Source organism: Gadus morhua, chromosome 8 (genome assembly GCF_902167405.1).
Source record: "Gadus morhua chromosome 8, gadMor3.0, whole genome shotgun sequence".
Taxonomy (NCBI): domain Eukaryota; kingdom Metazoa; phylum Chordata; class Actinopteri; order Gadiformes; family Gadidae; genus Gadus; species Gadus morhua.
The window spans coordinates 5,319,784-5,347,336 of NC_044055.1; the positions used below are offsets into that span (position 1 = coordinate 5,319,784).

Genomic DNA, 27,553 nt, shown 5'->3' on the forward strand with positions numbered 1-27,553 from the left:
GGGCTGAACAGACAGCCAAAGTTCCGTACAGTAGGTAGGACAAGTAGTGAGTAGACCTGCCATGTGTTTTTATTTTTCTACATTACAGTAGAGCCCAATGGGGAAAAGCAATCCTAGTTTGAGCAGAAACACAATCTGTAAGAGACCCCACCAAAAGGGCCGAACATAAAAGGGAAAGTTACGTACAGTAGGTAGGAGAAGTACTAAGTAGACCTGCCATGTGTTTATATTTTTTCTACATCCCCGTAGAAACTAAGAGGGGACAACAATCCTAGTTTGAGCAGAAACACAATCTGTAAGAGACCCAATCAAAGTTATGTAGGTAGAAAAAATAGTGCATCCCTGGCCTGTGTATATGTTTCTCTACATTACAGTCGAACCCAATAGGGGATAACAATCATAGTCTGAGCCGAACAAAATATGCAAGCGACCCCACCGAACCAAAAGGGCTGCACAGCCAAAGTTACGCAGGGTAGGAAAAGTAGTGCAGAGCCGCCCTGTGTTTCCATTTCTTCTGCCAACACAGAGCATAGCCCCTGTGTGGTGTGCCCCAGAACTTGGCAGTGTGTCGCTCATTGATATTTTAGACACAGTAGCACCTTCTCTCAACTCGCATTCTTTCCTGGGAGTCCATCGGCTCCATGGCTCGGTTCCTAACCCGCCGGTTGAACAAAGACAAGAGGGTTGGACTACTGGACAAACACCACCCCTATTTTTCCCCACTTTCTTCTTTCTTCTCTTTTTGTTTTTTTTGGCGTGTTTCTTTTCTTTTTTCTTTTTCTTTTCTTCCCCCGGTTCCCTTTTTTAATCTCAGACATACTCTGTGTTCTAAGCCACAGCACGCTGCTCTGTTTTCGCTTGGTTCCACGCCGCTAATCAGAGGGGGCCGCTGGGGTGAATCCAAGCGGGACTGCCCCGCCGACGACATGGTGGCAGCCGGGCTTAAATTCGGAATAATACTATCTGTAGATCAGGCCCCCCCCCCCCCCCCGCCAACACAACCGGTATCTTTGTGAGAAAAAAAATACAAAATCTGTTTCTTGATTAAAAGGAAATCTCCTTAACCTCCTTTGATGTGTCACAGAATGCCACGATATAAAACGCACACACACACATACACACACACACACACACACACACACACACAAAGACAGACACACATGCACACACTCAGACACACACACACACACACGAAGACACACACGCACAACACACACTCACAAGTCAAGGAGCCATGCCCTGTACATTAAATCCTCATAGCGCCGTAGCTAGGGATGGGACGAAATATCGTTTGGCGAAATATCGCGATACAAAACGTGACGATACGCATCGAGTTTGAAAAAAATGGATCGCGAAATGATGGCACTGCCACGTGATTTGTATAGTATATAAATATTTAGTTTGTGCGTTTGTGGGGCAGGCATGCAGTACCATCGGTTGGTCAAGCAGGGGAAAACTAAATGGAAAAAAAAATTCGGGAACGGTGCAGTGCGTCACGTCACAGTCAGGTCACAGCGCATGCGTTAGCAGCAACTACCTTGCCCTCAAACCGCCGGACAATGGAGTCGAATGAGGTCGAAATTGAGGACGCTCCGCCTGGATACAGGTCATTTGTCTGGCAGTATTTCGGCTTTCTCATTAAAAAAGACAAAGACGGCAATAGAGTAACTGACAAGACTAAGACTGTGTGTAAGCTATGCAATGCCGTCACTCCGTACACCACCTCCAACACGACAAACATGGGCCACCACCTTCAACGTCACCATAAAGATGTGAAGAAGGCCCCAGAGAAAACAAACCTACCGAAGGGACAACTGACCATGAAACAAGCACTGACACCAACTCTACCCCTGTCAAGTCCGCGTGCAAAACAGATAACCAGGCTCATTGGCGAGTTCATAGCGGACTATATGTCTCCATTTAACATTGTAGAGAACAGAAAATTCATCCAAATGTTCAAGGTGCTGGAGCCCAAGTTTAAGGTGCCATGCCGAGGACATTTTTCAGAGAAGGTTATTCCGGAAATTTACAATGAAACCAAACAAAGCGTGAAAGAGTGTCTCAAAAATGCCGACTGCATCGCCCTGACCACCGACGGCTGGACGTCGCGTGCAACACAGAGTTATATCACCATCACGGCACAAGTCATCGACGAGAAATGGGAGAGTAAAAGCTTTGTGTTGCAAACTCGTGAGTTAAGTGAAAGTCATACTGGTGTTAACATAGCTCACGTGTTGAGAAATGCACTGAGAGAGTGGGAGCTAACGAGGCCACAAACAACCATCGCTTGTGTCACAGACAACGCAAGCAACATGGACATTGCAGTGAGAGAGAGCGGTCTCCATCCTCACATCAAGTGCTTGGCGCACGTTGTGAATCTGGCCAGTAAGCGAGGCTTGGCTGTATCCCGCGTCGCGCGCCTTCTTGGCCGTGTGCGAAGAGTAACTACATTCTTTCACAAGAGCACCACGGCCACCGCCGTCCTGGCCAACAAGCAAACCCAGTTGGAGCTGCCTCGGCATAAGCTCATCACCGATGTCCAGACCAGGTGGAATAGCACGTACGAAATGCTTGCGCGCTACCTGGAACAACAAGCAGCTGTTTCAGCAGCGCTCAGCAGCCCAGAAATCCGAAGGAATGCCAGAGAAATCGACACCCTGGATAACACTGATATATCAGATGTAGAAGACATAGTGAAACTGCTTAAGCCACTGAAGACAGCCACAACAGTTGTCTGTGATGAAAAAGAGCCCACTGTTTCACTTATAATGCCACTGAAGTACATGATCGAGCAAAGCATGTCACCAGACGAAAATGACACACAGACCATCGCCAACATGAAAAGCGCAATCCTACGCGACATCTCGGACCGGTATTCTGGGGACTGTAATGATATGCTGCAGGAGTGCACAGCGCTTGACCCACGATTCCGAAGCCTGTCCCATCTGAATAATGAACAACGCGAGTCCGTCTATGCCCGGATACGTGAAAAAGCTGCAGGACCTCATTTGCCACGCAACCAGGTAGACTAACTTTCATTAAAAAAAAGAGGTGTGCTGAGCGTGTGTGTAACTGTGTATGTGTAGGCTACAGCCTGAAAACGTATTTCTCATATCGATTGTTTTTTTTAAATTAGTCGATCCGAGGGAGGGAGAGAGAGAGAGAGTGTGTGTGACAGAGGGAGAGTGTGTGTGTGTGTGTGTGTGTGTGTGTGTGTGTGTGTGTGTGTGTGTGTGTGTGTGTGTGTGTGTGTGTGTGTGTGTGATTGAAAGACAAATGTTTGAGCTAGTTTTTCTATTTTATTTTTTTAGACCAGTGACACTGATGAAAGAACAACGAGGGCCAGTGCTTCAACACCAGGAGCAGCAGAGCAGGCCATGGTCGAGGTTGAGACGGCACAGGGAGGAGAGCCAGTAGAAGGAGAAAGGCAGATGCAGGATGTGACACAGCCTCCCCCACCAAAGAAGACAGCGCTAGAAGATCTCCTTGGGAGCTCCTACACTACTCTTGAGCCAGTGCAGTCCAGCAGAGGGATTGAAATGGAGATAGTCGCCTACAGAAATGGGATTCCTATCCCACTCAACAGTAGTCCACTTGAGTGGTGGAAAGTTAATGCATATGCTTACCCCATACTTGCCCCCCTTGCCAAAGCCTACCTTTGCATTCCTGCTACGTCAGTGCCCAGTGAACGGGTCTTTTCGACGGCAGGAGACATTGTGTGTGCTCAACGATCACTAATTACACCAGAACATGTCGATATGTTAGTTTTTCTGAAGAAGAACCAGTCCTAGGCCAGGGCCATGACTTAAAAGAGGCTGAGCTAACGTAATGTAGGGTTAAGTGTTCTTGTTTGTGTTTGAAAGGTTGGGCCGTGTGTTTCCTAGTGTGCAACTAAAACAAAAATAAATACGTTGTAATTACGCAGTAATAGTTTGTCTTTTTTGATATCGTATCGTGACATATCGTTTCGTGACCCTGGCATATCGAGGTGCATCGTATCGTGAGTTTAAGTGTATCGTCCCATCCCTAGCCGTAGCCCACTCCCACTATCATCCCGTCATGTGACGTGAAGTCAGATCCATCTCTGCTGTCGAGTGCGTCAGTATTTACATTGGGCCCTCTACGTGGCCGTCTTTAGAGCAAGTGCACTCGGCTGCGTGCACTCTGAGGCACGGCCCGCAGATGAATGCGATGACATCCGCCTCTCGCGCGCCTCCATTTATTCTAGGGGATTGATTGGCTGCAAGCAGACTAGATGAATGTGTTCGGGAGGTGCCTTTCGGGGGGCTTGAAATATCGTCGTATATCCATCCGGTAAGGGATGGAAGATACACTGGGGCATTTTTCATAGGGTGCTCCTTCAAGGTGCCTTCGCGTGGGTGGGGGGGGGGGTGGCTGGGTGCTGGGTGCTGGGCGTGGAAGGATGGGTGGCATCATGGCTTTACAAGTCGCTGATCTGAGAAACCCCCTTAGCGCCATTAGGCCGGGCACACTGCATGCTGCTCGCTCCCGGAGGATTATACACACACACACACACACACACACACACACACACACACACACACACACACACACAAACACAGTGTGTCATGTTAAAAGAAACACCCCTATTTCCTTAGGTTCATCCCTTGCTTAAACACACACACACACAGACTAACACACACACACACACACACACACTTAACAGATGCCATGTCAGAATGTTTCCACAACGGAACTCCCTTTCAGTTGTCTTAAAACATTATTTTTTGGTGTATTATTCGGATGCGGCGTGGCGTGGAACCACACATTTGCATTTTGTCTTTAACAGATAGACATCATGGCGATGAGGACATCCATGGCTGACCTGAACTGCAGCCAACAATGTCTTCCTTTAGGTGGCTGTTCCTCACTGCCCCCCTCCGTCCCCGCGAGCAGGGGAGGCATCTGCTCTTATCAACAACACAACAGCGCCTCTATCAACCAGACCAAATCAGTGAGCGCGGGAGACCAGAGAGGTGACAAAGAATATTAATGGGGAGCTAATAGCGTGAAGTGTGCAGTAAGGGAAAAAAATAAATAAACACGGAAATAAAAAAGTCGGTTTTATTTGCAGTTATTTTTTTTATTAGTAAGAAGTAAAAAGATAAAAATAAATAAAACAAAACGGGGATTATATTAAAATCAGGAGGGGCAAAGCGTCGCTTGAATTCGTTAGCGCATGTATGACGACGGCGTTCATGTTTTCCGCCATCGACGGGAATCAGTGGCGACGCATTTGTTCCTGTCTCCAATTGGAGACGTGTTTCAGTTAAGATGGCAAACTGAAGGCGGCATTTCCCCAGGGTTGTTTGTGGGGAGCCAGTGGATGGCGCGCCGGCGACAACATCCTGTCTCCCGCACACTATTTACCCCTGGATTGCTTCAGGCTAATGTCTCAATAATTTCCACTCCTTTTCTCAGGTCCTTCCCACAAAGGACTTAACTAATGATCCATGGACAAAATGAAGCATTTAAATTTATTCATTAATCATTCATCTCCAGCTCATTGAAAATGCTAAACTTCCACAAAATTAAGATTGAATATTGAAAAGTGATTGAGGGAGACAGCTCTCAAAGAGGGGAGAGAGAGAGAGAGGGGGGAGGGGGGGAGGGGGGGGAGACAGCAAGAGGGAAGATAGAGAGGGGGTAGTGGGGTGTGTATGCATACGAGCGGGTGTGTGTGTGTGTGTGGGGGGGGGGGGGGTTGATGGTATGGTATGGCGGGTTAGGGATTGATCAGGAAAAAATAAAAACATAGCGTTTGCTTGGGACGGGGGGGACGGGGGGGGGGGGGGGAGTATGTGTTCCCCGCGGCCGCGGTCAAGCGGGTGCGGGTCGCTGTGCGTCCCGGGGGGCCGCGGGTCAGGGGATCTCGCGGCGGGCCCCCTAATTAGACGCCGGGATCTGGGGGAGCGTAGAATTTCTGTCAACACCGCCTGTAATTATTCTCTTTTCCCAATTAATGGTGACATAGATTAATTATCTGATGAGGCAAAGCCAATTGCAATCATTCACCCAGCTAAAATTAGATCAGTCCTGACAGCAGCATGAAAGTCACCTGTTTCATTGTTATGGATCTGCCTCTACTGGAGTGAGAGAGTGAGAGAGTGGAAGATGGAAAGGGAGAGAGAGGATAGGGGGGAGGGGAGGAGAGGGAGGAGGGGGGGAGGGGGGGGGATGGGGGAAGAGTAGTGAAGCATGCACGGGGTAAGTAAGTCGTCTGGGTCCAGGTGAACGTCCAATTACGGCCGCGGCCGTGGTGCGAGGGCGTTCGCCGAGCTCAGCTTGAAGGCGACGCGCAGGGCGGCGCGTCTGTTGACCACGACGCCATCACCACCGTCATCATCGTCATCGGCATCAACAGCGGCGGCGGCGGCGGAGTCATCTGTCAACGACCGCTGGAACGCAGAGAGGCACCGGAGGGCCGCTGACAAGTCGCCCTGTTTGAGAGTACAGGAGGCGGTGAAAGGCGATCGATAAACGACGGGCCTGGTTTGTTAAGGGAGAGCAGGAGGGCCCTGGGTTGCTCTCGACACTCGCAGTGTAGTCAGTGCAGCCCCTGAGGATCCCCGGCAGACCGCTCTCTCTCGTCCTCCTCCTTCCCCACCACCACCATCACAACGTCTGTTCTATTTACACCCCCCCCTATCCCCGATCCACGCGGACGCTGCCTCTACCAGTTAGCGAAAGTAACCCAAAATAAAAGTTAGCCTCTGTCTCTCCTTATCTCACTCCCTCTTTCTCTCACTCCCTCTCTCTCTCTCTCTCTCTCTCTCTCTCTCTCTCTCTCTCTCTCTCTCTCCTTCTCCCTCGGTCTTGTCGTATGTATTTTCTCGTGGAGGAGCAGAACAAGAGACTCCTGGTGAACCAGCGTGGAGGTTCACTGCCTCTTCCCTGCTTTTAAAAAACCTCAGCATCTAGTTTTTCTATTAAACTGCACTGGCACTGTCAACCGGCTTGGGGAATGTGAAGCGGCCTAGCCATGCAGAAATTCTCTGACTAACAATTATATCAGAAACAGGATCTTTGGATTACGGTCCCCCGGGGATGGGGGGCGGCGTGGGTTGGTGTCTGCTCCAATCATTACTGGCCATTCAACAAGGCGCTGCACTACTCGCCGCTGTTAGCCATTGTCAATTATGCCATCCCCTGTGTAAACTGGCGGAAAAAAAGAAGGGGGGGGAAGAGACAAAAAAAAAAAACCCCGAACTGCCCACTCTTGACAGGATGACAGCCTCCACATCGCCTCTTCCGCCTCCTCCACCATCACCAGCCCACCCAACCCTCCACCCAGCCAGACATCCACCCGTCCACCCCCATCACCCCAGGGTTCCCCGGCCTTCATCCTCCTCCTCCTCCTCCTCCTCCTCCTCCTCTCTGGCTCCTCGCAGGGCAGCGTAACGTTCGCTGTTTCCCACCCCAGTACAGGGAGGTACGGCCGGCGTCTCCCCAACGGCGGAGCTCCTAGTCGGGGTTAAGTGGACGATGATGGAGGAGGATTCTGGGGGCCACGGCGGTACGTCCGGTTTGGGGGTTCCTCGATGCGGTCGGAGGTGAAGCGCTCGCGTCGTGTGTGTGTGTGTGTGTAGGATGATGTTTCTTTAAGGGCATGGCGTTGTACGATGGCTCCGGAGCTTATTAAACGGCTCCAGCCTGCGTTCTGAGTGTAATAAGCCGGGGTGATGTTCTCCGGGGAGGTCTCGGGAGCCCTGAGGGCCGTTATGTTCACTAATACTGCTGCACTCCTTCTCTGCTCCTGCTGCTGCTGCTTTCTCTACCTGGGGGGGGGGGTTCACCGGAGCCTGTCTCAAGTGAGTGCTTCCTGTCTGCCTGCCTGCCTGTCTGTCTGCCTCACTGCCTAACTACTTGTCCATCTGCCTGGTTGACTGCCTGCCTGCGTTCCCGTCTGCCTGATTGCCTGGTTGCCTGGCTGTCTGCCTGCCGAATCCTGTGCCTGCCTCATTGCCTGTCTGTCTTCCTGCCTGCCTCAATACCTGTCTGCCTCACTGCCTGTCTTTCTATCTGCCTGTCTGTCTTTCTGCCTCACTGTCTCCCTGCCTGTCTGTTCTTTCACTGTCTGCCTGTCTGTCTGCCTCAGTGCCTGTCTGCCTACCTCACTGCCTGTCTGTCTACCTCACTGTCTGTCTGTCTGTCTGCCTCAGTGCCTGTCTGTCTGCCTCAGTGACTGTCTGTCTGCCTCACTGTCTGTCTGCTTTTCTGTCTGCCTACCTCACTGCCTGTCTGTTATTTCACTGTCTGTCTGCCTCAGTGCCTGTCTGCCTACCTCACTGCCTGTCTGTCTGCCTCACTGTCTGTCTGTCTGCCTGCCTCAGTGCCTGTCTGTCTGCCTCACTGTCTGTCTGTCTGCCTCACTGTCTGTCTGTCTGCCTGCCTCAGTGCCTGTCTGTCTGCCTCAGTGCCTGTCTAACTGCCTCACTGTCTGCCTACCTCACTGCCTGTCTGTCTGCCTCAGTGCCTGTCTGTCTGCCTCAGTGCCTGTCTGTCTGCCTCCCTGCCCGTCTCCCCCCCTGCCTGCCCGGTCGGACCCTGCGCTGGGCCGTGACGGGTGGCGGTGCGGCGCGCTTGAATGCACCGGCTCTTTTGTCCTTCACACACTGCAGCTCTCTGATAGCTCCACCCCCCCCCCCCCCCCCCCCCCCCCCCCCCCCCCCTCCCCCAGCTCCCCCTCGCTCTCCCCCCCGCGCCCTCCCTCCCTCTCCCTCCCTCTGCGCCCCGCTGCACCCTGCCTTGAGCTGTGATCTGCTGAGGGGTGGGGGTTAGTGTGTGGGAGGGTGGGGGGGGGAGCCAGTGCCACGTCACTGGCCCCTGTAATGCCTGGAGCGACCCCGGGCGGGCCCGACATAAACATACACAGATATACATGGAGGTAACCCTCCTCTAGGTACGGGGTGGGGGTGGGGGGGGGTGTTTGTGGGGTGGAGCTCACAAGCTGCTCCTCGGAAAAAGGAATCAGGCTAAAAGAAATAAAAAGGACGGGAAAAAAAAGAAAAGAAAGTTCCAATCAAATGTTTGCCAGTCGTGCCTTCGGGGGATTCTCAGCGAGTTGCACCACCCGAGTCACACCACCCCAATCACACCACCCCAGTGAGTGCGGCTCTGGTGCTGGTGTCAGGCAGCCATGCGACGCTAACTTGAGAGGTGGTGGTGGTGCGGTTGGTGGTGGTGACGTGGGCTCTTGTCTCTAGCTGAGTGACAATGACTCCAGAGTTGGTGGTGTTGCAGCAGGGGGTGGAGTTGGTGAGGCGGTGGTGCTGTTTGGGTTGGTGGTGATGCTGTAGTGGGTGGTGGTGGTGGTGTTTCGGGCATGGTGGTGCTGTACAGGTCGGTGGTGGTGGTGGTGGTGGTGGTGGTGGTGGTGGTGGTGGTGGTGGTGGTGGTGGTGGTGGTGTTTCGGGCCTGGTGGTGCTGTACAGATCGGTGGTGTGGGTGGTGGTGGTGGTGGTGGGTGTGGTGCAGCTAGTAAGAGAGACCAAGTCTCCGGGTAGCTCCGGACTAGCGTGTTCTCGGCGGCCGTTGGTTCCGCGCGCCGCTCCGTCACGCTGGCGCGCGTCCGCATTAGCGCCCGGACAGGATCCCTCACGAAGATTCATCACTGTCCCTCCGTCCGCTTCGACCTCATCCCACGTCAGCGCGCAGATTAGACACCGATTAGCCCCCCCCCCCCCCCCCCCCCCCCCAAACCCCCCCTCTCCCCCCCCCAAACCCCCTCTCCCCCCCCCCTCTTAATTGAAGATCCCCACTTTCTCAACTTTGCAGAATATGCACCTGAGAAGGTCATTGCGCTCCAAACCCAACCTACTTCCCCCCCCCCCCCCCCCCGCCCACTTTCCTGTGCACTAGCCACATCCGTTTGCCCCGCCCCCTCCCCTCCTACCTCCGCAATTAACGACCAATCGGATTGGCGGTAGGTAAGCGGGAGGGGTCAGAACACGCGATGGCGCCGGAGAGAGAGAGAGAGGGGCTGATAGCTCTGGCAGCACTTGGGCGAAGGATGGGGTCTATGAGAGAGTCGTCTGGAGAGAGACACGGGCGCGCTCGGACAGAGGGGTGGGGGGTGTGGGGGGGGAGGGGCACTCGCCGCGACACCCCCATCCATCACATCAGTGGGGGTCCTGACGAGTGTATGTGCAGAGTGAGAGTGGCGGCTCCTGTTCCCCGGCACGGCGGCGGCCATTGTCCGACGCCGCCTTCGCACCGCTGCGCCCCCCCCCCCCCCCCCCCCCCCCCCCCCCCTCCTCCTGACCCGCCCGGGTCCGAGGCGATTGGCCGATTTTAAGATTTCAATCGTTTTCATAAACTCGCGACGAGAGAGACAGAGAGGGAGGGGGATGGGGAGGGGGAGGTGTCCTCTCTCTCTCTCCGCCGTGCGTGAATGACTATATTCTATATAAAGACACACACACACACACACACACACACACACACACACACACACACACACAACACTGTTGAACATAAACCTACACGGGCGCGGAGGGTGGATGAGGAAGGGGGGCCTGGTGCCACTGCGCTGGGTGTTGTAGTGCTGTAGCGTTGCGGCGTGGGGTTCTCAGAGAACATATTTCATACGTGCAAACTACCTGTGCTGCGCCGACTCTCCGGCCCGTCTCCCGAGAGAGAGCCTGGCAGCGGGCCAGCTCAGCCCGGCTGTAAAGCCGGCGCTGTTTGAAGTATTTCACCATAGCCTGGTGCATCCTCCCCTGCAACAAAGACAGCTAAAGGGGGGAGAAGAAAGAGAGGGAGAGGGAGAGAGAGAAGGAGAGAGGAAGAGAGAGAAGGAACAGAGTGAGAGAGAGACAGAGGGGGAGAGACACGGCGGGGAAAAAAGGAATTGGTAAGGCAGGAAAGGAAATTAATGGCAGTGTTCAAGAAGAATGATGGAGGGGAATAGAGAAAGCAGTCAATAGCCCATTCTGCAGTACACGGGCCTGACAGGAATTTCACAGTCTCTTGCTTTCTCTGCCCACTCGTGTGCACTCATCAGAATCCAGTCACATCTGGCTGCCAGGATGGGGGGTTAATTTTCTCTAAATGCTCCAGTAGTTTTGTTCTAGCCGAGGCAAACTCTGTGACTGCAAAGCTGATGAGTAAAATATTTCTACTTCACCCAGTTTAACTTTATACCAATCCCCCCAAGACATATTTTACACATACACACAGTCATGAACCCCCCACCGCAACCAGAAATTATTCCTGGTCTCTCGGAAAAAGACATGCTGCTCCCTTTATTATTTGAACACTGTTTCTTCCGTGCAAAGGGGTTTTAAATTCTGATAGATGCCACGGCTCTCTCCCCCCCCCCCCCCCCCCCCCCCTCTCCCCACTTCCTCTCATCGCTTCCACTTTTCCTTCAGAGCTTATCACTCCTTGGCAATGTGTTCTCCAGTGCATAGACAAAAACCAAAGCGAATTAGCTCAGCCATCAGCTTCCGGAGAAAAGACAATAAGTGGAATGTAGTCGGCACGACCGTAGCCCTCTTTTGTGGGAGAGGAAAGCCATCCCCCCCGGGAACTGAAAGCACCCACGTAAACAGATCCAGGTTTACATGTAGTCGTCCAGAGAAGACAGCAGTAGCCCCTTCGGTGAGGGGAGGGAGGGGAGGAGGGTGAGGGCCGCTATGGCAACGGGGGGGGGGGGGGTTAAGGTACTGGGTTCGAGCCCGTGGCCGCAGTAGTCTGTCCGCAGGCGGTCCCTAACCTGCGTCTTAACAACAACGCAGGACGTAACTTTTATTTAATCCTATCTTGATTTAAATCTACTGTGCGTTTTATTGGATAAACGCCCGCGGCCTGATAATAAATAGAAAGGAGAGAATATCGTCTGCATAAACACATGTTGTTGGGGTTTCCTTGTTATCTCTATGGGCTTAATGTGTGTGTGTGTGTGTGTGTGTGTGTGTGTGTGTGTGTGTGTGTGTGTGTGTGTGTGTGTGTGTGTGTGTGTGTGTGTGTGTGTGTCATGTTACTGTATACATCCACTAATACGGTAGCTGTTTGGAGGCTGAGCTGTTAAGCTGTCGACAGAGCGCCAAGGAAACGATAGCTCAACAGCAGAAACAGATAATATAAGCGTTTTCTCAGCCTTGTATCTATACAACATAATAATAAGTACAAGCACCCTCTTTGTGCATAGAAACCCAAACGATGTGTTCTTTTTATAATAAGGAAACACTCCCAACAGTTTCAGAGGAGGAAGCATTACAATGAGAAGGAACAGGGGCAACAGTGTGTGTGTGTGTGTGTGTGTGTGTGTGTGTGTGTGTGTGTGTGTGTGTGTGTGTGTGTGTGTGTGTGGGGATACGAAACAAACAAAAGTGACCGGGAAGCAGGACAGAAGGGAGAGCAAATCAGGCTTTGATCACGAGCGTGGCAAATCCTGTCCACAGGATTTCTCTTCTCTTTTTTTTTTTCTTCTTTTCCTGCATGCATTTCTCACCCGATAACATTCACGCTGTGGGATGAGTAATTACTCAAGTAACGGTATTAGTCATTTTGGTCCTGGAACAACAACAATATAAACGAATGCTGCGAATATGTGTTGCTGGCGTCGGGGGCGCTGCCCGCCTGCTCTCCGGTCTTGTCGTCTGTGATTCTTTGTTTTAAGTTACTTGGTGTCAGAGAATATAAAGCCTCTGCAGAGAGAGGGAGTTTGGCTCGTCCCTCTTGATTAGCCAAGACCGCTCGCTGCTACACCTTCAGCGCTTTATTTTTACAGACCTCAAACTTGTGTGTGTGTTTGTGTGTGTGTGTGTGTGTGTGTGTGTGTGTGTGTGTGTTGGCCGAGATAAAACTTATGATCCCGTGACATAATCACTAAGAAATGTGAATTGATAATTGTGTATTCTTTGTTCGATTTTCAACTTTAACACTATTTAAAAAAAAAAATCTCTCTCTCTCTCTCTCTCTCTCTCTCTCTCTCTCTCTCTCTCTCTCTCTCTCTCTCTCTCTCTCTCTCTCTCTCTCTCTCTCTCTCTCTCTCTCTCTCTCTCTCTCTCTCTCTCTCTCTCTCTCTCTCTCTCTCTCTTTCTCCACACACTCCCTCTCTGGGTGGAGAGGGGGCACATTACATCATGTCACATCCATCATCCTCCCCCACTCAAGTTATTTCATCGTTATTAGATTGCTGCAGTAACCTCCTCATTGGTTGCCCAACTAAAACCATCCTAGAAATTACTGCCCATGCGAAGCCAGCCAGCCAGCACTCCAGACACTGTGAAAGAGGTGGAGAGAGAGAGAGAGGGAGAGAGAGGGAGAGGGAGAGGGAGAGCGAGAGCTAGAGCGAGAGCGAGAGCGAGAGCGGGATGGAGAGAGGGAGAGGGGGAGAGAGAGAGGGAGAGGGAAAGGGAGAAAGAAAGAAAGAAAGAAAGAAAGAAAGAAAGAAAGAAAGAAAGAAAGAAAGAAAGAAAGAAAGAAAGAAAGAAAGAAAGAAAGAAAGAAAGGAAGACACAGAGACAGAGAAAGCGAGTGAGAGAGTATAGAACTCGGCAGAACCGAACGGATGCAGAAGAACGCGGAAGACGAAGCAAAGGTTTGAAAGGCCCAAACAAGGTCCCAAACGGAGGTCACGACACCCTACGCCTTGACGCCGACCCCAGGGCGTGTGGCAGGAGGCTACCTGTGCGCTGAACTGGAAGGTGCCCTCTGCGAGGTTCCTCTGGTGGAGCACGCGGGCCGCCTCCGTCCTGGCCGCCAGGAGGCTCTGCTGGAGCTCGCCGTACCGCTGGGCCAACGCGGCGTTGGCCCTCAGTGCCTGTTTCAGGGCCTCCTGGGGGACACGGGGACACACAGTGTGGAGTCTCTGATCGGGAAAGGGGGGGGGGGCGGCAGTAACTCAGGAGGTAGAGCGGGTGGGCCGGTCACCGGAGGGGTGCTATGTTCAGGGGCAAAAATCGCCGACAGTCAAGATGACCGGCTGTTCTGAGTTTGGATCGCAACGTCATTGAATCCCGACACTCTGGTCAAAGTACTCGTGTTTGTGCTTCCTATGTTCAAGGAGTGGTTTCTACTATGACAGATGCCATAAGGTTTGTGGTAGGTCTGTCAGGTCTGCCTGCCACAAGCTGCCGCGACACACACACACTAAATATTTGCAGAGGCGCCGTGTACGACTCTCTATTAGGCGGCACGAGGCTCAGGAGGTACTGCGGGTTGACTTGTAACCGGAAGGTTGCTAATTCGATCGCCGGCTCCTCCTAAATGAGTGTCGAGGTGTCCCTGTCCCTAACTGCTCCTGAAGAGCTTGCTGTCACCCTGTGTTGTTGCCACCACCGTCGGTGTGTGAATGTGTGCGTGAATGCTTTGGATAAAAGCGACTTAAACGTCTTAAAATGTAAATGTTTCAGGACACCAGGTGCATGACCAACTGATCACATATATAGATCACAGTCCCGTGACTCCCAGCAGGTAGAGTTCAATACAGGCTGGATACAAAACTAGAAACACGGCATGCTCTGTAGAAATAAGCAGGCGACAGACGTATCGGAGATGTAGCCAAAGATTCGTTTACAAAGTCCAGACCCAAGGACGTGGTGTTCAGAGCTGAAACCTTAGAATTCCTCAAGGAAACAAGACTAGTCTTTCTTTCTTTTTTTCTGTGTGAGGCCGGCCTAGCTGAGGGCAAACCAAACCTCATTTCAGGGCCGGAACAAAAACGAGGAAGATAAAGACGGAAAAACAGAAAACCATGCACCGGACACTATTCAGTGGAACCGGGCAGATAAATTGCGATGAATAAATGTCTTTTTTGCATGTCCCCCTTTTCCATCGGAACATCATTTCCCCGAGTATGGGATGCGTGGCTGGTGCATATCTCAACTCTACCTGCAGACATAATGGAGTGTGTCTCTGCAGTAAAACAGAACAGCACTAAAGTGATGGGTGTAACCCAGCAGAAAGAGGGGCTGTAAACATGACAAATGCCTGCTATTGATTTCAGGTTTAATTACTCCATGCAGCACTGACAAAGCCCATCTGACGCCGTGGTGAAGTGTAAATGGAACAGATTACACTCCATCGCCCATAAGAAACTGATCACGTCGGCAGTTTGAATTGTTTACTTTGTGCTCGTTTCTTAAGCGACAAGCTTCTGATCGCATTAACAGATTGGTGTATCGTCTAGAAAAAAAACGCCGTAATAATGTTAGGTTTAATAAATAAAACGTTCAATAATAGATATATGACACTTTTTTTATGGAAGGGGGGTTGGAGATGAACTGTTTATGCTAACCAACTATATGAAAATATTAATTCAAGTTTTTTAGCTTTATATACCGACAATGGACAGACCAGAATAAGCATGAAATGGATATCCTCTATATTCTCATGACCTCCAGCCGTTGCTCACCAATTGATATTTGGAGCACAACAAAATGGCCCCACTTCCCGCTGCGCGACCCCATTTCCTGTTGTTGACGCAGCACCCATTAAAATCTCACCAATACCTGGCAATCAGCCTCACTGGGGCGCCGGCAAAGGACAACTCCACCACTAATAGAGATTTACCTTCGATATAACACGTCTACTTTGAAACATCCCCCAATGGGAGATCAATACTCATCCACACCACACCGGGAAGAAGGCCGACCACAGAGCCAGGGTTGGGTAGACGTGGCGTGTCATATCTGTGAAACTCTTCTCTGGTGGACCTCCGGGTGCAGCATATCTTAGTGCTCTGATGGGCCCCTGCGCCTTACACAAATGGCCCACATTAAGAGAACTTTATATTAGTGTCCTTGATTAAAATAACCAATTTCACCACTGTGATGTTTCCTTTTATTTGGTAAAAGGAGCATTGTTATTTCCATTTTATTTCATCAAGTGAGAATGCTAACCCCCCCCCCCCCCCCCCCCGCCCTCTCCCAGTCTCTGCATGGCTGACTCGGATCTGGCTAATGGGTTTTTTTTGTGTCTATGAGGAAGACTTCTCTAATTCTCAAATTGTCTCACGCCAACAACTTCCTTAAAGTTGCTGCACTTGGATGCATGGCGGCGCAGGCTCCATTGCCTTTTCTTGTTTTGAACTAATGCATTCTTGATCACCGTTTAATGAAACTATATACCACATGGTGATTTCACATTAGATAAGCCATGTGAAACCCCCATCAGCGGGGAGAGAGCCTCTGTCTGGGGCTGATAATCCCCGCAGATGAAAACTTTAAATAAATCACGCTTTCCACCGCAAAAAGGGTGTCGCGGTGTTTTGTTCGGTTTGTATCTGGGATTCTCGCTACCTTGCGTTTGGAATGATCATTTATTTCAGGGGGAAGACATTAAAAACCAGCGTTGGATTGTCATTTTGTTTTAAAAGGGGTTAGAGATATGAGTTCGGACGCTGATGATGGTGTTGTGGTGAGGTATGGATCTGTGGGTCAGCAAGGGGGCCGGCCTGAATCCCACCTGGACACGCATCATCAAAGCGGGCCGCTTCGGCAATCGGCATGAGAACAGAGAGTTGTCATTTGTGGGGAAAAGCACTTAAACAAGATGGACCATGGCTTGTAATTTTAATTGCTTTCAGCCCTTTTCTCTTCTCGGTTAAAAAGGAAAGAAAGAAAAGAGGGAAAAAAAACAGCCCAGCATCTTAAGGGGAAAGGATTGTGACAAGTCATTTGCTGACACTAATCCACAAATACAGAAACAATGAAAGATTTCTCTCACTCGCAGTTGCCTTGTAGTATTATTTCACAGTATTATTTGACACAGGGCGGGGGGGGGGGGGGGGGGGGGGGGGGGTTTAAGGTGTGTTACGGGGTTTCCCGGTGAGGCGTGTGAGGTTACACGCCGTGACAGAGTGGTAACGTGTTGAGTTACCTTCGTGTCTTCCATTTTCCTTTGTCTCGCAGCGTAGTGAGCTGTGTGGACGGCCTCGCAGTGCTGCGTTCTCTGCAGACAGTTCTTCATATCTGACTGCAGAGTGTTCATTAGCCCAGTGGCTGATTGCTGCTGGAATGCCACCATGTCAAAAACTGCCCTGAAAAGTAGAAAAATTAATTCATCATTAATAACGAGGCAGACTCGGTCCTTCTTAGAGGCCATTAAAGTGTTATTTTTTTGTAACGTGGTGACTTTTTTGCGTTAAGTGGTCAATGATGGATCTCGATTCAGGGATAATATCTTTTTTAAGATCCACTGTCATTACATTAAAAAAAAGGCTCTTACTGGAGATGTTCGACGCGTTTCCCGAGGGTTTTGGCGGTTTTCTCCATCGTTTGCGAGGACACGTTGTACTCATCGGACTTTCTTGTTAGGTCACTGGTCCTGCTCAGAACGTAGTCAAACCTCTCTGTAGTGGCAGTGAAGGACTCCTGCAAAAAAAGCATAAGGACAACAATAGCAAACCCTTTGAAAGCAACTCCATTCGCACACAGCCATAGTCTTATTGAGCAAACCTGCAGAGAAATGACATTTCAGGAGTTGTGACTCTTTAAGCGTGTCTGAAGGCCCTTCAATCACGGCCGGACTCACCTTCATAGCGTTCAATCGGTCGACTTTGAGGTTTTTCTCCTCTTCGAGTTTGGCCGAAGTCTTCTGGTGTTTACGCTGCATTTCCCCAAAACGCTCCTTCAAATTCTTAATTTTCTGAACGAACGAATAAACGACAAGCATAAGCAGCGGGTTTCAAACCGACACCTTTAAATAAAGCCGATGATGGTTGCGCTTTTCTTATTTTGACAACTCTCATCCTGGCAGGGGAACGGGTTAACCTACCGATTGTTAGTGCTTGGCACTCGCTTCTATGAACATCCTTAATGTACCGACAGCGAAATATTGTTTCGCTTTCTTTTGAAAAAAAGTTCTCACTGTATGTCGCTTTAGATAAAAGCGTCTGCTAAATGCCCTCAATGCAAATGACGGCAGTCTTCTTAACAGATTCATACTACCTGTGTTTTCTGCTGGTAGAGCTTCCTCAGCCTCTGAATGCGGGTCTCCAGCAACCTGCTAGCCGCCATCGCCTCCTCGTGCTCCTGGTGTAGTTTCCGATTGGCTTGCTCTGAGCTCCAGCGCGCCCGCTGTAATTCTTCAGTGATCATTGCACATTGGCTCTGAGATAGAAGACAGTAAAACAGAGCACATAAAAAAAAAACTCCCCGAGTTTATGCTTGAAGGGAGATGAAAATAACACACACACACACACACACACACACACACACACACACACACACACACACACACACACACACACACACAAAAGTACATGGCAGCAGCGCATGATGGAAGTTGGGTCTTAAACTCTTCAAGAGAAATTAAATCTGAACTAGTAAATCTCCTGGAGAGGGTTTAAATGCACTACGGTGGCCTGAGCTCCAATGCAAATAACCGCATATAGATACACACATGTGATACAAGGTTAACATCAGAAACATAACGTACCTGTACAAGGGCCCTGGCTTTCATCTGGTTTGCCAGCTCCTTCTTCAGGCTGTCGATGGCTGTCTGTGTGGAGACGCAACGGCCAAAGCAATGTACAATGAATACGGTGCAGTACCGTGCAGTGGCCCAAACCTCAGTGTTCTGGGTTCGATCCCCAATGTCGATAACCCAATAGCCTAGTAAGCTAGCTAACCCAGCCCTGCTCCATAACGACAGTCATCTGAATCCAAGTCAGTTTGAATAAAACCCTCTTGCTAAATCTCAGTCAATATGGATGCGAACCCAACATGGTGTTCAAAACGGGCTTCAACTGAAATGCAACATCTAAAAAATGTACAATGAATGGGCTCTATGAACATCCCTACTGTACCGAAAGTGATATATATTGTTTCTCTTTCTTCTGACAAATGTACTTATTGTAAGTCGATCTGGATAAAAGCATCTGCTAAATGCCCTGAATGTAAATGTAAATGTAATGACATGCATCTGAATTCCTAAATCTCTGTCGATAGGGACTCGAACCCAACACGGCGTTCAACAGGGGCTTCGACCGGGGCCCACCCTGTTCTTCTCCTCCTCCTTGAGGGCGATCTCCTGCTGCTCATCCAGCCGGGCCTTGGTAGCGGTGTGGTGGTCCACCACCTGGGTCAACTCCACCTGGATGGCCTCCCTCTGGTCCTCCTTCTCCCTGATCGTCTTGACCATCAGCTTCTTGTCCTTCTGCATCTGTTTCACCGCCTTCACGCTGGGGGGGGGGGGGGGGGGGGGGGGGAGTGGGTGGAATCGACCATCAGCAACGCAAACACCAACACGTAGACGAGACACGTGGTGCCGGTGTGCGGATTAAATGGACTGCGTTCATGTAGCCCTGTTCCCAACCAGTGGCCACCCGGAGCGCTTTACAAATACTGCCCCACGTTCACCCATTCACGCACGCATTCACACACCGACGACGGTGTCAGCCACGCAAGGCGACAGCCAGCTCGTCGGGAGCGGTCAGTGTGAGGCGCCTCGCTCAGGGACACCTCGACACTCGGCTAGGAGAAGCCGGGGGATCGAACCAGCAACCTTCCGGTGACCAGCCGACCCGCTCTACCTCCTGAGCAACACGCCGCCCCGATTACCACGCGACAAGGTCGGGAAGAGAACAGAACGCGTGGATCTGGAGAGAGGGAGAAAGGACCGACCTGTCCGACGTCTTCTTGAGGAGGTCCTCCTCTTCCATTTGGTTCTGGAGGTTTTCCTCGCTGATGGCCGAGAGAACCATGCGTTTTGATTGGACCGCGGCCTCCAGGCGGGCGACCTCCTCCTCGCCCTCCAGCGTCTGGCCGCGAAGGATAGGAGACAGGAGACAGGAGACAGGAGACAGGAGAGAGGAGCACACGCACAGACGGGAGGCTGACTCTCAGACTCTTTCTCTTGTTGTGCTACCAGTGGCCGTTAGCTTGGGGGGGTGTATTGTTTGGTATCATGTGTGGCAGTGATGCTAATTAGGCCCCTATATTTGGCAGTGCTATTGAGGATCTTAACGCACTGGGCGAACCTCTATTAGTGAACAAAAGCAGCAGTGCTAACAAGCGCTAATACAAGGGAAGAGCGTGAACATGTCATTATAATGAGGTTTTTTTGTCGGGGGGGGGGGGGGGGGGGGGGGGGGAGGTGGGCGATATCATTTAAGACACTAATGAGATTACTTACAGTTTGCTGAATATCATTGTGCAACTTAGTAAGTTGTTCTCTTAATTTCTCGCTTTTCCTCGTCTCTTCGCCAATTTCGATTTCCAATTCCAAAACCTGGAAATTGAATTGCGCCGAGGGCATTAGCAGTCTGCTATGTTTTACACAGCGCGCCTCTCTCTCCTCAGACGCTATGCCCAGGTTTACACATTACGCGCGGCGTCTCCATTACCTGTTGGCCCGCACTAGACTCAAGCGCCTCCATTTCAGGAACACGGTTCTGTATGGCGGCGCACTGTTGTTCCCTCAGAGCCACTAACTCCTGCGTCTCCTTCAGATAAACGCACTGCTTTTCCCAAAGTATCATTAACTGTTTGAACTCCATTCTGGAAACAAAACAGAAGAAAATAAATTTCACTGTCAAGTGGGGTGAATTAAAACCGGTAACTCAGCCCCGAGTGACGATAACACAAAGGTAATAATAGCAAATGTACTCAAACTCAAATTGATTACCATTAATAAACTATTATTAATGGCAATAAACTATTTTCTGTTTTAAAGGGGAGCCCGGCCCGTTTTTAAATGCTGGCTTTTTAGCGTTAGTGTTTCTTAATGGCTAATGAAAGCTTTTGGTTTCTCACTCTCGGCTGGCCTGTTGGATCTTGATGTCCATCAGTTGGGAGCTCATGTCTTTCTTCCCGGTGCTGTGGGTTTTCTCCATCTTCTTCAGCTGCTCCTTTAGTAACTGGAGACTACTGCTGCCCTCTTCATGAACACAATCAGCCTAAACATACATAAAGAAAACACACATCTAAAGTAAAAAAAAGGTATTAAAGCAGATGAGAGGACTGTAATTGAATCCGTCTGTGTTTGAGCTCAATGTGACACACATTGAATGTTTCATAAGAAAATTCATCAACTCCGACAACTCCATTTCGCGAGGGGAGAGGCTAAGCATTAAAACGGCGACGCTATTTATCCAGAGAGATACTTGTTGGCCGTCAGTATTGTTTTCGGAGCGCACGTTAACCTGCATCGATTATTTTATGAAACGCGTAGATCTCAGCTTTATCCGGGTTGTCGATTAGGGCAGATGTTCACACACCAACACTGATGTCAGCGCCTTGTCTAAACGATACAAAACGCTAACACAACAACGACCTCCTACTGCTTATGTCTTCCGATCCGTCAGACACACTTAAAGCAGCGCACTGAGGACAGAAAGACAAGAGGGAACAGTGAGGGAGGGAACGAGAGCGAGTGAGATGGCCCCCCATAGCGCAGACTGGATTCACATTCAGAGCCACAGGTTCGGAGTACACAGAACACAGATGGTTCCCCGGGAGAGCGCGTCGGACCACTCAACCACTCTGTGACCCCTCCCAGTACCTTTCTCGACGAAGCCACAAGAGTGTAGAAAGCCCCCCCCCCCCGACTGCAGGAAGAAACGGCACAGACTGAATGGATAGGTGAATTCGCTTTTCAATCTGACTTTTCGTGTTAGTCGTGGACAAACGCAATACTTCTAAAGTTGTTATTTTCCCTCGTTCATAGTTTGACATGCTTTGTATTCGACAACATGATAATCATGCTTGATATTGCAGGTCGGGGCATCACAGCAGAAATATGAGTTATCCATACTTCTCTCTTCACCTATGTCGGCGTTTATTCCTTTAAAAGGTCCCGTATTATGCCACCAGGCGTGAGTATGATTAGCCATTACAACCTGTTTGGAAAATCTGCCTCAAAATCTGAAAATCTGTGTCCCACTAGAAGTACGCTGGATAGATCATACTGCCAGCCTACCCAGTGGACTGTAGCAAATGTTTCTTTCCAGCACACATCTAGGTGGACACGCCCACTTGTGATGTCACTAAAAGACAGGAAGAGGCAGATTTTACAATCAGCTTGTAACGGCTAATCCCACTCACACCCGGGGGTATAATATAGGACCTTTAAGGACAGGAAGGGTGAAGAGAGAGCGAGGAAGGGGGGCTGAGAGAGGGAGAGGGAATGACACCGGAACTCAGGACGCAATCAAACCCGGGTCGCTACCAGGCTGCAGTCGCCCGTGTCACACCGGCGGTGCCCGAGCCCACGGGCGTGACTCCCCTTAATCCTGACATCCCTCCCTGAAAAACCCAGACGGTTCCAGGGAGCTGACCTGGGTCTGGGCGGCGGTGAGGTCCTCCAGGAGGCGGGTCTCCTGCTCCGTCTTCTCCCCGAGCAGGGGAGCCTGCCTCTGGGCCGCGGCGATGTCCTCGCGCAGGCGCCCGTTCACCAGCTCCAGGCCGGCCAGCTTCCCCCGCTGGGCCTCGGCCGCCGCCCGCCGGTGCTTCAGGTGCCACTGGAGCTCGCTGATGTCCCGGATGCACGCCTCGTGCTCTGGTGGGGAGGATGAGCGCATGACCGGGGAAGCGACGTGAGTGTGTGAACGTGTGGTTAAATGAACGGGTGAATATGTTGTCATGTTAACACGCAGATGTGTTGTAAGAACACGTGGATGTGTTGTAAGAACACGTGGATGTGTTGTAAGAACACGTGGATGCATGGATATATGAACATGTGAACACGTTGTGATGGGAACACGTGGATATGTTGGCATATGAACACATGACCATGTTATATGGACAAGTTGTTGCAGGAACATGTGATCCAAACACGTTAATCTGTTTTAAGAACATGTGAATACATTGATACATGAACATGAAAACATTTGGTTATAAGAACATGTGAAGCCATTGTTATATGACCACGTGAATCTGTTTGAAGAACGCATGAATACATTGATGTGGTTGAAGGAAAACAAATATGTACCTGTGTGATGATTAGGATCACTGGAGTCTGGAGTGTTTTTGCATGAACGTGTGAAGGACACGCACACATGACATAGAAAAAGACCCGTGTTTGTAATTGTGTCAAGATAACCAACACACACACACACACACACATGGCTGTGTGTGTTGTCAGACACCAGGAAGCAGGAGCGGTAATGGTTTCCCCTCCTGCTAGGAGGTGCTAAACATCGCTCTGGGATGAGGTAATGGTTAGTGACTCCCAGGGGGAAGGTACTGCTTTGATGTCCCGGCGTCCAGTCTAGCCTAGAGGCATGCGTCCCCTCGGCAAGACGCAAGGGCTACGCTGTACACTATCGGTACATTAAATAACCGTTAATTAATATTAGTTAACGCAGTAATAAGCATTATAATATAGCATAAGGGTTAGCATTATGGTTATTCAGCATATTTATTTTGTATTGTAGTTCAATTCTGGTTAGTGAAAGTTGCTCTGGTTAGGGTTCGGGTTAGGGTTGTAAGTTAAAGTAGCTTTTTTTAGGGTTGAGGATTAGTGGGTTAGAGTTACTGTTAGGTTTTTGCATTGTTAAGTTATTCTTAGTTAAAGTTACTTTAGTAAGGGTAAGGGTTTAACGCTAGAAATAATATATAAATTCATTACTTAGCTTACATGAACACCCTTATTACCTTTGGTAATTAATGTTTATTACTGCATTTACTAATGTTAGTTAACATTGAATTAATGTATCCTAATTGTGAAGAGTGACCAACGCAGTATGTTTTACCGCTCCTGGTTCCTTTGCATTGAGGCCCTGGTGGCTAAATGATAAAAAGACTTCCTTTCTACAGTGCTTTTCCCACCAGTGGCCACTCAACGCCCAACATTCACCCATTCATGCGCACGGCGGTCAGCCCTGCAGGGCGACGGCCAGCTCTTCAGGAACAGTAAGAGGTGCGGGGGGTCCGCTCAGCGACCCCCCCATCGACACCATCATCCCCCCCTGACCTTTCTGGACGGCGGTGGCGTGCTCGTGCTGCTTCCAGAGCGCCACGCCGCGGAGCCGCTTCTCCAGCCGCTTCCTCCGCCCCTTCTCCGTCAGCAGGGTGTCTTCGCCGTCCTGCCGGTCGGCCTCCAGCCGCTCCAGCAGGTACACCACCTCCACCAGCGCGTCGGCCGTCTCCTTGCGGAGAGGTGACCACGGCCCACTGCCTGCTGGTCCTCCACACGCAGAAGACACACAGCGACATGGACCCTCACGTTGGCACCTCTAACTCGGGTAGTTAATGCATTATTCCTGAATTAACTACCCTTACTTAGTTAGGGTTAGGGTATAGGATTAGTGGGGGGGGGGGGGGGGGGGGGGTTAGGTTTTGGGTAAGGATTATGAATTGTTGTTCAGTTCTTGTTAGTTAAAGTAACTCTGGTTAGGGTACTGTTTGGGCTAACCCTATCAAATGATGAATGAATTAACGTCTTGGTTACCATGACTTCCAGTACCTTCAGTAGTTAACGCCTTGTGACTGACTTAACTAACGTTAGATCATGTTGAATTAATATACTCTTAGTAAAGGAAGGAAACGTGAATGGAAGTTAGCTAGCCAAAGACGGGACCATGAATAAAGACTCAAATCCAGCACGTCACCTTTTCACAGTCTGTTTGTATTCATCGTTAGACATATATCGTGAATTATCGTCATAGGATTGAATAACAATATATCGATTTTTGCAGAGGTACCCTGTGATTCCCACCCCTATTACTGACTTAACTAACGTTAGCTCATGTTTAATTAATGTACCCTCATTTTAAGAGTTACCAACTCAGTACGTTTGACTCCTTCCTGCTGTGTACCTCCACAGAAGACAAAGTGACCGCTAGCTCTCTCGCCGCCACATGCTGCTGTTATTATGTAACGTATGATGATTAGCACTGTGGCATTTAGCATCGAGGCTTTAGCATGACGCTACATGCTGATGAGTTGTCTATGATGAGTTAGCTCTGAATTTCAATGGGTGACACAGTGTTTCTGACAAGGTTTTTGTCAAAAAGATCGACAAAGACTGCCAGGGTATTGTCTGTCTGTTTATAAAGAACACAGATACAGCGAGAGAAAGGAGTTGTAAGTAGGAAAATTACCCCTTAAGGTGAGTCCAATGCCTTCGATGTACAACTCTGTAGATATGATGGATCCTGCATCTGGGTCACTGGTACGAAACCAAGGACAAGAAACAAATCAAGAGTGAGGGCATCACTATGCAGAAAGAATAGTGATGATTTGATACTAAAGAGGGGATATGCATGGGAAGCAGAGGCTTCACCTGAAAGTTTTGCTGAATTGCTTCTTGTCGGGAGTCCAGTGGGGAATATTCTTCCCCGGCTGGAAGAAGAAGAGGGAGACAAATCAAAATAAATTTCCGAGATTACATTTTTCACTCCCTCCCCCCCCCCCACGCCCCCCCCCCCCCCCACTAAGAAATTTGGTTTCTGACCTCTCATGTGTATGATTGCATACGACATCAACAGTTTACCTGTTGACACCAAATCTCCACTTTCCTCTTCAGCTCCTGGATGTGGTAAATAGCTTTGTTGACACACGGTGAGGGAGAGTTAACCAGGGCACAACTGCGACGTCTGCCGGGGCAGACGGTTTGAAGATCTGCCTGATCTACGGAGACCAGAAGCATTGCAATTACGGGGACAATGCATGACAACAGTGAGGCTGAACCATGCAAAACCACCACACCACCAACAGCTTTAAACGAATGACGTACGAAGTCTGTTATATGTTGTATCATTAGCAATCATCAATAATGGATTATTAGTGGTATGTAAATAATTGATAAATAGGGTTACAGCTATTTAATTGGTCTGATTATAAAAGGTTAGAAAATTTAGTTGAATAAAAAATGAAGGGAAAATGTAGGCTTTCTTCACCCTCGTTGCTGAATGGTTGGCTCTCTGTGGTTCCATGGTCCTTGACAACTTTAGAGTAGAAAGAAGCACAGGAATAATCACGAAGGAAAACACAACTGCACATTTCTTTGCTATAAAATGTCGCCATCTGCCGGCCGACAGGCCACGCTGCAGCGATGGAGGCGTTCGTTGAACTAAACAAATACGGTAAGGTAAAGTCTTGTTTACTCGGTCGAATAAGGGAAGATGGGCCTTTTGTGGGAATAAATTCCACTAACTACTCTAATTCCCTGCATATAAGCAAAAAACAAAATTAATAGGACATCGTCAACCTATAATAAACAAAGGTTCAACACTTGATGTTGAGGAATATACTGAATATATTACAATAAAATGCTACTATACTACTGCTAACGTTACTTCATATACAGGCAGGTCCACCCTGAACAGCAGCCTACACACTCTATGTTGAAAAGAGTTTGACCTCAGAGCATGCACAATGGCCCGGTCTCCAGTTGCATGAATGTGATGAAAGTTGCTCCCCCACCATTTTGAGTGGAGGGGGGGACTCAGCAGCCTCCAGCTGAAACGGTAGTCTCACATAAAGAGCTGACATTGATCAAACACACTCTCTGACCTGGTGGGTTGTGTCTGTCCTCCCTGGATGGGAATCGTGTGTGCTCCACCTCAGGCATGCCTTGTAAGACCACAAAACGACCACAAACGATCTGTTTTGGAGTTATTCACATTAAAATTTAGATTACACTACACAGCATCTGAAAATAAATGAATTTAATAAACAGTGAAGCTGTTGTGGCTACAAATCTAAGTCAGGCTGCAAGTGCCACTACTACTAGGCTACTATTACTAAGAGGCTGCTTCCTCCAGACCGCTGGGGTCAGGTGTAGTTAAAGCTGTCTGAAACAACGTTAAGCCCCGTGTTGAATAGTTAATGAACAGTTAATGAGCTTCCAAGGGGGAGGATGGTTGTCATGGTGGAAAGTGAAAGCAAAAAGCTGATCAACTTACTTGCAAGACGCTCCTGATTTCAGTGTCCCTGTTGTGTATCTGATGCCGTGTGTCCCCGCTTGAGTTGTGTGTCTCTTTTGTTGTGATGTTTTGTGTCAGAGTGAACTAGCCTACGGCTTTGCAACTTCAGTGAAAGAGAGTGAGTGGTCGATACACGCCCCGCGCGGCGATCACCTGCTGTCAATCTCCCGTGCTGCGGTTGCCTAGCAACAAAGAGCTCCAACGTGTGTTCGAGGCGCACACAGGCCGAGGCTTTCTCTAGAGTGGGCGTGTTCGTTTAGCATGTGTGACCTATCAGGAACTTACTTATAATAAAACAATTAAAAAATATATATCCAATTATCTGTTTGTACTTATTTTGGAAAGTAGGTCCACGCCCGTATGTGACAGATAATTAATAATTAACAATAAAAAAAATAACAGGATTGAAGAGGCCTATTATTATGAAGGTCGGTAGATCTAAATTAATTTTCGGATATGCCTCGTCTAAATGATGAAGGAGAGATGTAAATGTGTTTAAAGTGTGACCAACCTGGTTGTAATGCAGATAGCAGCCCACAGGAGACAGGAGTAGTGGGGCTATTTACTTTGGACCGCAGCTCGAATAGAATAGAGATGCGAACCACGTTATCCATCTCAGGTTTAGAAGATGTGTATCACTGGATGAACACACATGCAAAACACACGCATCTCCAAAGAAGGACATAACGGTTACATTATGCATCTTAA

The 27,553-nt window shown here is 49.6% G+C and overlaps 2 protein-coding genes across 3 annotated transcripts; one reads left to right on the plus strand and one right to left on the minus strand.

Moving 5' to 3' along the window:
• Positions 1 to 1,282: 1,282 nt before the first annotated feature.
• On the plus strand, positions 1,283 to 3,921 carry LOC115548268 (zinc finger BED domain-containing protein 1). Its single transcript, XM_030362774.1, has 2 exons — positions 1,283 to 3,023; positions 3,312 to 3,921. The coding sequence occupies exons 1-2, from the start codon at positions 1,461 to 1,463 to the stop codon at positions 3,789 to 3,791; spliced, it is 2,043 nt and encodes a 680-aa protein (XP_030218634.1). The 5' UTR covers positions 1,283 to 1,460; the 3' UTR covers positions 3,792 to 3,921.
• Positions 3,922 to 5,103: 1,182 nt separating this feature from the next.
• On the minus strand, positions 5,104 to 27,368 carry ccdc178 (coiled-coil domain containing 178). Of its 2 annotated transcripts, none has more exons than XM_030362756.1 (21): positions 26,825 to 27,368; positions 26,433 to 26,492; positions 25,817 to 25,864; positions 25,411 to 25,547; positions 25,201 to 25,259; positions 25,019 to 25,086; positions 23,890 to 24,102; positions 22,253 to 22,473; positions 20,730 to 20,872; positions 20,321 to 20,474; positions 20,110 to 20,205; positions 19,599 to 19,735; positions 18,973 to 19,156; positions 18,412 to 18,474; positions 17,922 to 18,083; positions 17,506 to 17,619; positions 17,200 to 17,345; positions 16,852 to 17,011; positions 13,658 to 13,807; positions 10,623 to 10,757; positions 5,104 to 6,461 (listed from the first exon to the last, which is right to left on the minus strand). In XM_030362756.1, exons 2-21 carry the CDS (start codon positions 26,488 to 26,490, stop codon positions 6,264 to 6,266), a joined length of 2,646 nt encoding a protein of 881 aa, XP_030218616.1. In that variant the 5' UTR covers positions 26,491 to 26,492; positions 26,825 to 27,368; the 3' UTR covers positions 5,104 to 6,263. The 2 variants fall into 2 exon arrangements, with proteins under 2 accessions (XP_030218616.1, XP_030218615.1); XM_030362755.1 differs by having other exon boundaries at positions 26,433 to 26,523; positions 26,825 to 27,367.
• Between the last annotated feature and the right edge of the window lie 185 nt (positions 27,369 to 27,553).